At 47.4% G+C, this 9,270-nt stretch overlaps 1 protein-coding gene across 1 annotated transcript; it reads left to right on the plus strand.

Annotated features, from left to right (window-relative positions):
• The first annotated feature begins 3,083 nt into the window (after positions 1 to 3,083).
• On the plus strand, positions 3,084 to 4,579 carry MAGEH1 (MAGE family member H1). Its single transcript, XM_037050375.1, has one exon. It carries the CDS (start codon positions 3,379 to 3,381, stop codon positions 4,036 to 4,038), a length of 660 nt encoding a protein of 219 aa, XP_036906270.1. The 5' UTR covers positions 3,084 to 3,378; the 3' UTR covers positions 4,039 to 4,579.
• Positions 4,580 to 9,270: the final 4,691 nt, after the last annotated feature.

Genomic DNA, 9,270 nt, shown 5'->3' on the forward strand with positions numbered 1-9,270 from the left:
AGAAAGCATTAGAAAGATAGTTTGAGGAAATAGTGTTTTGTTAATTAGAAAAAAAATAAAATGAAAATTGTGTGTAGAATGATCCAATTGTTATAAATGTAACAAAGCATATCTATGAAGGTATACCCAGAAACTCTATTCATAGATGGTGATCCTAGATATCCAGGCACATGTTTAAGAAGACAGGTACAAAAATACAACTTATTTGTTCTGTAAAAATGGAAATGGCAAAACTGATGATCGAGAGAAAGGTAAATTACAAGTACTAAAAAAAATCACAACAAATTTAAAATGAGCTAGAGCTATATTTAATAACTCAGTTAAACATCAGGTGAAAAAGGTGAAAGGAATTAAGAACTACAAATTGCCAGTTATAAAAATAGGCACAGGGATGTCAAGTACAACAAAGTGAATACAGTCAATAATACTATTGTAACTATGTATGTGTCAGGGTTATTTGATGAATACTTTGTATGGTGGATAAATGTCTCATAACTATGTTGACATCTGAAACCAATATGATATTGTATGTCATTTGTAATTGGAAAACAAATAAATTTAAAACATAAATATAAAAATAAATCCACTCAAAAATCCTATACAATATTTATAGACATAGAAACGGCTCCTCATCCTCAATCACCTGGTTGGTGAGCAGAGGCAATGCAGCAACAAGCATGCGCTGCCCCAGACTGGATTATGACTAGGTTTCCCCAACAGGAGGCGTTGGTAACCTCTGGATATAAAGAACATTGCAGTTAGAATGTGACTGTTGGGAAGAAAATTAGTTTCCTGCATTATATTCCCATAAAATCCCTTCAGAATGGAGAAACTATTTGAAATAACAGGTAATTTTGCAGTCCTTTAGACACATACGTTTACCAAGAACAAACATAAAACAAATATCTAACCCCCCCCCCAAAAAAAAAAAGCTGAACTCAAAGGAATCTGCTCTAACCCAGAGTCACTGGTATGTGCTGTTAAATTCCCAGAGGGCCTCACAACAAACCTGAAAGACAAGACTGGAGCAATTAGACTTTTCTCACTTTGGTTTTTGTCTTTTCCAGAGGACAGAGAAGCTAGGAAAATCATCAAGGTCAAAGAGTTTGTAAGTGGCACGGGCTGGGCCCAAATTCACATTCCCAGGTCTGAGTTGAGTGCTCATGCCTCTATAGGAGGCATCCCCCTTCTACACAGGTACAGAGGACTTGGCTACAGAGGACTCGGCCTCGTTCAGTGCAGCTCAGCTGGCCATTCTGCTTTCTGAAAAGGTCACATGCCCCACCCAAGAATTACTTTGCAAAGCATAGAACTTACTCCAGAAACTCTACCAAGGGCTGGGAGACACCAAGGGGCTAGACAAGAATCTTTCCCTCAGTAGGATTACTCTTGGGTCCTGACAAGCAAGCGTTTAATTTTTTTCCAGCAAAACTGGTAAAGAGTATTCACTTGCTTTTAACATGTTAAAAGCTCAAAACATGTGCAAAGTCTTTTCCATCATGCATTCCTCCCAAGTGCCTTTGTTAAACGCCACTCTCACACATTGCTGAAACTCCTTAAGTGGCAAAGGCTGTTCTCCCTGTGTGATAAGCGCTTTTCACTCATTATCTTATTTAATTCTCACAATCCTATGAGACCAGTTCTTTAATGAACCCCACGTAAAAGATGAGGAAAAGGGAGGCTCACAAGCAGATAAACAAAATAGAAACAGACTGACCCTGCTAGAGAGGAGGAATTTGAAGAGCTGGGTGAAAAAGGTGAAAGGATTAAGCAAAACAAAAACCAAACACCTCACAGACACAGACAACAGCATGGTGATTACCAGAGGGAAAGGAGGGTGGGAGAAGGTGGAGGAGGGTAAAGGCAAGATGAATGGTGTTGGAAGGAGACTTACCTCTGGGTAGTGAACACACAATACAATATACAGATGATGAATTACAGAATTATACACTTGAAACCTATATAATTTTGTTAGCCAGTGTCACTCAAATAAATTCAATAAAATTTTTAAAGAAAGAAAATTTTAAAGAATTTTTAAAAAAAAATTTCTTTAAAACTTTTTGAAGAAAGTGTTTAGTGATTGCCCTAAACACTCTTTTCTCAAGAGAGCAAAAATTGATTCACTGCCCTTTTGGTCAGACCAAGACAAGTTTTAGGGACAGAAAGGCCTGTGAGAAGGCAGATGAAATTTAGATACTCAGAGCTGAGAGGAAAGTCAATTCAGGCAGTAGAAACAGTGACCAAAAACCTGGAGTGAATAAAGTTCAGAATATGCTCCGAATTACATTCAGATTACCGAAAGACAGAAAGAAAGAAGTAAAACAAATCAGGTATTTGGATAGACCGGAGCCTAGGAACCTCAGAGCAAACCTACATTTCTCCACCCTCTCCCATTTTCTTTCACCCAGACTCTAAAGCCTGTCAATCATCACCCTTAAAATGCCTTTCTGCCTCCCCATCGCCATGGCAACCACTTTAAGGATCATTTTCATTCCCTTTTTCCTCTTATTCTAATTGCCTCCTAAGTGACCTGCCAAACAATAGTCTGCTCCTCTGTAAGGCTGTACAAATGCAAGTCCCATCCAGTCAGTACCCTGTTTAATAATCCCGTGAATATATAGCATTTTAAAGGCTCTGCACCTCTTGCATACTCTTCGCTTTTGCCGTTCCATCTCCTCTTGTCCGGCACTTCAGCTATTGGAATCAAATCTGGGTCCTCGATGGGCCCAAGAATTGAGTAGTATACACAGGAATTTCTTCTGAAAATATGGCGAATATGCTGTGTAAACCAAGACAGGAAAGGAGAGCTGGGACTAGCTGATTCTTTCCACGCCCCCTCCCTACCACCACACAAACACACCCAGTCTGCCTTCCGGGGAAATGGAGAAAGAGACACATTCTTTCCCAAGACCCAAGAGCAAATCTTGTACTGGACTGAAAAACACAGGAATCCTATGCATTTCTTCTCTGCGTACCCTTGACCTTACCAATCCCTAGCCGTCATTTGGACTTAAGTCCCACCCCTGCAGTGGCCAGCCCCTTTTCCTATGTGACAGCGGAAATCTGGGTGAAGAAACCACCCACTTCCTTTTGAGAGTTACGGGAGTGCGTGGCAGGCGAGGCGGGGCCAATTCTTCTGCTGAGCATTCTCGCGCGGTTGCAGTTAGGGCGAATGCAGGTGGCGTTTGCTCGTGCAAATCAGCTTGCGTGGGAGTGAGCGCTGTCGCTGAGAACCGCTGGCTTTTTGCTGCAAAGATTATATTGACTTTGGTAGCTTCGGCAGTAGACTCTTCTTAAGGTAGAGATAGTTGCTTTCTGCAGAGGTTATAGGAATCTTTCCCTAAGATTGCTGTAGGCTCAACACCCCTAGGAAGAGACATGCCACGGGGACGAAAGAGTAGGCGCCGCCGTAACGCGAGGGCCGCAGAAGAGAACCGCAACAATCGTAAGATACAGGCCTCAGAAGCTTCAGAGACCCCAATGGCTGCCTCTGTGGTCCCGAGCACCCCCGAGGACGACCTTAGCGGCCCGGAGGAAAACCCGAGCACTCCAGAGGAGGCCTCCACCACCCCTGAGGAACCCTCCAGTATGGCTGAAGCGCAAAAGACCTCGGTAGCCCGGAGCAATTTTCAAGGTACAAAAAAAAGTCTCCTGATGTCCATATTAGCCCTCATTTTCATCATGGGCAACAGCGCCAAGGAGGCTCTGGTCTGGAAAGTGCTGGGGAAGTTGGGGATGCAGCCTGGCCGGCAACACAGCATCTTTGGCGATCCAAAGAAGGTTGTCACAGAAGAGTTTGTGCGCAGAGGGTACCTGATTTATAAGCCGGTGCCCCGTAGCAGCCCCGTAGAGTATGAATTCTTCTGGGGACCTCGAGCACACGTGGAATCCAGCAAGCTGAAAGTCATGCATTTTGTGGCAAGGGTGCGTAACCGATGCTCCAAGGACTGGCCTTGTAATTACGATTGGGATTCAGATGATGATGCAGAAGTTGAGGCTATCCTCAACTCAGGTGCTGGAGGTTACTCTGCCCCTTAGGGAAATCTGGTGCAGACCCTTAGGGGAGAGGTGTTGTAAAGAGCTTCATGGGTACCCCAGGAGTACATCACTTGGGTTCTCAGTTCAATATTATGGTGAAGGGGGTACACTGTGTTTAGTATTTGTGATCAGTGCTACTAGTTTAACTGCAAGATAGAGCGTTTGCTTTAGATATTGTAAAGTTTTGTTAATTTTAATATAGTGTTGACTAAGGTCACAATATGTTTAAAATATTTGAAGAAAAGATATTTTTCTCCTTTTTCCTGTCACTGAGATTTAGTATAACACTTTTGCTATTGCTATAAAATGAATTCTTTCCATTATATTCCGTGCTGTGGTGCCTATTTTATATCACTGACTAGGCTGTTCTTTGAAACTGTAATAACGAGTAAAATGTGAAAGGAGGGTGGGGGGAATCATTTACATCTGACTTTTCTGAAAACCTTTGTGTGTGCTTTTGTGTAAAGAAGACTTAAAACTACCATGACTTTGCTTAGTTACTGCAAAATATAGGGAAAAAATAAAAGCATAATGAGGAAGACACCTTGTTCATTTATTGACCACCAGGTATGTGCGAAGCACCAGTGTACATTCTGAAAATGTTCCTGAGCACACAGCCCTCGGTCCTAAAGACTGTCCTAGATTACATGGGGGAGACAAATATGTAAACTGGCAGTGTGGTAAGTGCTGTTGCAGGAATGAGCATGGGGTGCCACGAAAACACAGAAAAGCTAAGGTGACCGGCCTCGGGGTTGGGACGAGAAAGAGGACATCGTAGGGTGCTATGAAAATCCAAGAGATGCTTAAGTAAGCTTGGGGGGACTTGAAAGGGGCATCAGAGCATACTGCGGAAATATTGGGTATCAGGTATTCTTGAATCCTTCACCCAGCTTGGGGGAGGGGGCCTGGGCAAAGGGAAAGGAAAATCAGGGTGCAGTGGAACTAGGAAATACACTTAAATCAGCTTGACAGGTGGGCAGAGGAGACAGGTGGTTGCAGGTAAAAGGAAGGACATTGTGAGGCACCACAGAAATTCAAAGGGTGTGACTGTGAGCACATTCTCGGCGATGTGACCGGGGGTCTGAAAATAATCATGGAGTAGAGGCAAAGAGTAAGTAGGGAGACACTAGAGGCGGCACAGACTTTAGAGGAAAGACATCCTTCGCTGAGCTATTAAGGTTACGTCAAGGGAAGAGGAGAGAAAGGAATGAGAGGGGGAAGAGGTGAGCGGGGTCTAGAACATCAAAGGGTGGGAGCCATGGCTGGTTATAATGAGAACACAAATGGTGACTAAAAGTGAAAATCCTGGAATAATAAAAATGGCTCCTCACAGCAAAGCACAGATGGAGTCTTGGATGAGGCAGAGACCATGTTTGACAAGGTGGGCCATCTCTGCAAGGCAACCTGGCATTTCTGTCAGGAATGTCAGGTTTGTCAGGGTGTACAAGTTGTTTTCAAAGTGCAGTGTGTGTGTGTGTGTCCAGGGGGTAGGGCAGAATTGGCACTTTGTCTCCTTCAGTCAGCAGTGTGGTAAACACAGAGGGCTCTCTGGCAGAGTGGTGTGGTCCATGGTATATATACTAAGTCACGTGGTATCAGGTTTCTTCCCACTTCACTGTACCAAGGGGTATTCGATGCATTCATCCTCACCTGACTGTACCTGGGAGTTCCATGCCCTTCCCATCCATTCTATCACCAGGGCCTTTGGAAGCCTCTCCCTCACCCTGCAGCAAATGTGGGGATGTGGGAGTCATCCCTCACATTCGAATCGGCTACAGGCAAGGAACACACATAGGGAGTCTCTGGAGACCCCCAGCGTGACCACATTCACCTCTGGGATCAACCCTTGCTGACCTAAGTGCACTAATAGGAAACACCAAGGAAGGGTACCTCACCTAGCTTCATGGGGCTCAGAGGGAGCAGCTGTCACATGCAAAAGAGTGGCCGGGGTACTCTGCTTCCAGGCATGTGCAAGGTCAAGTCCCTGGAGGCCAGGGTTGGCTGACAAATGACTTCCTGGCAAAGGCTCAGAGACCCGTAGGCATAGAAGCCTGCAAAGAAAGGAGGCTACACGTAGAAGTGGGAACTATGACCTCTCAGCAGCTTCAAATCCATTCAGCCACCAAGAAAATAGAGAAAGCCTTCTATGATTCAGGCAGAGTGACAGAAACTGGGCTGCAAAACAAAACAAAACAACAACAACAAACACACAACACGACAAAAGGAGCATGTCTGGCCCTGCTGGGGCCATATTGGTCAATACCACCCCTAGAGGTAGTGGGGTGTGAATCTGAGGCTGAGATCACTCAGGGACTTTCCTGCCTAGGGCGCCAAGGGGGGCAACTGCCCTATCCTAGACAAGCCCCTGAGTGCCCTCCCTGCAAATCCAGAGTGCTTTCCTATAGGCCACCCTGCGGTCCCTCTCTGCCTGCCAATGCACTCACGGGGTCTCTGTTTTCAAAAGACAAGACACTGGTGGAGGCAGTGGGACAGGTCTCCGCAAGCCCAACTGCAGCCTCAAGTCCTCCTGGTGACAAAGGCTGACTTTAAATTCTCTCCCTTTTGTAGGAAGAGGCTCATAGAAGTCAGACCCCCTCCAGGGCAGTCAGTTGGCAAGTAAGTGGGAGAGCCCACAGAGCAGGGATGCTGGGAGCCTCCCCCGCTGCACCAGGGTCCTGCCACACACTCTTTCTGCCAGGTCAGTAATGTTACCCCCCTTCCCCCCAATTTACAGGAAGCACCGGCTAGCTCAGGGGAAGAAATAATGTCCTTCTAGAACCTGTCAGAACCCGTGTTTTCTTCGGCTCTGGTGGGGAATACCTGCCCAGTGGTCTAAAATGGTCATTTGCTAGTGTGAGCTTAATCCAGGTAGAGAACCAGTACAAGGGGAGAAGGGGTGGGAGAATATGCCAAGCCGCACTGTGAAATGATGGCTGCTGGAACTGGGAGGGCTGCGGGCAGGGAGCCCCACAGGGCACACAAAGGATTGGGTGGCCTGGCCTAACCCAGCCAGAAAGCAATCAATGCCCCAGGCTCATTCTCCCCCAGCCCTGGGCCTGGAGGTTTAGTGTCTCCCGCCCCTCCCCAGCCCTCAACTCACTGAACTGGTAGTGCAAACAGTTAACTTTCATTTGATTAGCTCAAGACTAAACCAGGGCCGGCTTTCCAGTGGCCATAAAATGGATGACAGGGCTGAGGGAGAGGCAGATAAAGGGGCTTCGGGAAGGTAGTGAGAAAAAGAGCATTCGTTGTTTTCTCCCATAAATCCTTTGAGCTTTGTGCAGTAACTACCTAGAGGGGACACTGGCCTGCCAGGCAGGCAGGGAGCCTCTTGCTGTGTAAATCAGCAACCTAAGCTGCCCCCACCACCCAGCAGTTTCCACAAAGTGAGTTGAAAAGCTGCAGTTTTCCTTGGCCGGCATTCCTCCTGAGCAAATTGAGTTTCTGGGTCCTAGAGCCCCCCTAGTTGTTTAGGAAGCTCAGGGATACGGAGCCCCGAAGTCCCCAGTGCATAGCAAGACGGGCAGCTGCCATTTGCTGCTTGCCTAAATTGTGCCAGACACTTTGATGGCTGTGTCCACGCATTGTCCCTAACTTTTGGAGCAGTCCGGGTGCCACAGTAGGCGCCACCAGGCCAAGTTTACAGAGGATGAAACTCAGGGTCGGATAACAGAAGCAGGTTGCTGGGGTCACCTGGTTGGTCCCTGAAGCCTTGGACACGAACTGGGGGCCAACCAAGCCTGGAGCCAGCACTCTCTTACTAAAACAGCAGGCTGCATCACCAGGACCCCTGGGGCTCCTCCCAGCCTTTAGGAAGACTTCTGTCTCCAAACTCCACCTCCACCCAGGGTCCAAGTGAGAGAGAGCATGCTGGGGGGGTGGGGGGGGCGAGGAGGCTTGGGAAAATAAAGCGAATGATCCATTTGGGGATTAGAGGTGGACGTCCCTTCACACCCATCTGTTGCAGGCCTCATCACCGGGTACCCTTGGGGGGTTGCTATGTGAGGCATGAGAATTTCCTTGCAAGACGAGTGTGTCTTTCCTGTCACCGCACATTGCCCAGAAACTGGGCCACCCTGAACACTCCATCAGTCCTCGAATTCCAGGTCCTGGCTATTGCGCAGTGGATCAACCAGAGAGCAGACTTTCTGGGCCTGCGACATTGTTCGCTGGTCACATTGTCGATCCAGAAGGTACAAGGGCCAGCACAGATCTTACCTTGAGCCGGGTAGAGTGCCTGCTGCAAGACACAGGCACTGAGCAGTGGGTATCAAAAAGATAGTCTGAGGGGTATCTTCCCTGGGCCCAGCCTTGTGGCCTTGGCCTAAGCCGTCAGGGGCAGAGTGGACCAAAGCCATGGTGAAGGGCAGGTTTGGATTCTGCCTGGGCCTACTGGGACCCTCCTGTGAGGTGGGTAGTGGCCAGGATCCCTCTGTCTCCCTGTTTTGGCAGAAGCACAGAAATCCAGCTTTCTCCTGGCTGGTGTAGCTCAGTGGATTGAGTGCCTGCCTGTGAACCAGAGGCTCTCGGTTCGATTCCCAGTCAGGGCACATGCCTGGGTTGCAGGCCAGGTCCCCAGGAGGGAACCCAGGAGAGGCAACCATACATTGATATTCACTCCCTCTCTTCTTCCCTTCCCCTCTAAAGATAAATAAATGAAATCTTAAAAAAAAAAAAAAAGAAATCCAGGTTTCTGAAGGAAATGACTTTGCCATAGTGGTGGTGTTGGAGAAGAGCGATGGGTATGAAGGTGTGCCGAGCTCTGCATACAGGTCACAACAGGGCTTGCGATCCGTGAAACAGCTAAACATCAAAGAGCATTAAAGAAGAATAACGGCGGAGCCACCCGGGGCTCCGAGGAAAGGTTGTGGAGGAAAAGTAGCCCCTAGACTTGGACTGCTCAGCACCCAGCAGGCGTGAAGCTCACACAGGGCAGTTTAGCGTGGAAGGTAGAGCCCATAACTAACTGGTGAAAGTCAGGCCCGGTTCTCGAGGGGTCAAATTCTGCCTTAGCTCGTGGCTAACGAAAGTCGTCCTTGCAAATGTCATCACAAAGTGAGCAATACAGGAGAAGTGCCTGAAATCCCCCCTGTAACTCTGACCGAGGAGGCTCTTCATTCGCTCTTGGCCTGCAAAGTATCAAAAATCACTGGGTCCACGTTATTTTGGATTTTGAGATTATCTAACAAGCGACCCATTCACTCATTCGACACGGGTTTTCAAAGGTCTATT

Source organism: Sturnira hondurensis, unplaced genomic scaffold, assembly GCF_014824575.4.
Source record: "Sturnira hondurensis isolate 20B ecotype Veracruz unplaced genomic scaffold, ASM1482457v3 Scaffold0006734, whole genome shotgun sequence".
NCBI classification, from domain to species: Eukaryota; Metazoa; Chordata; class Mammalia; order Chiroptera; family Phyllostomidae; genus Sturnira; species Sturnira hondurensis.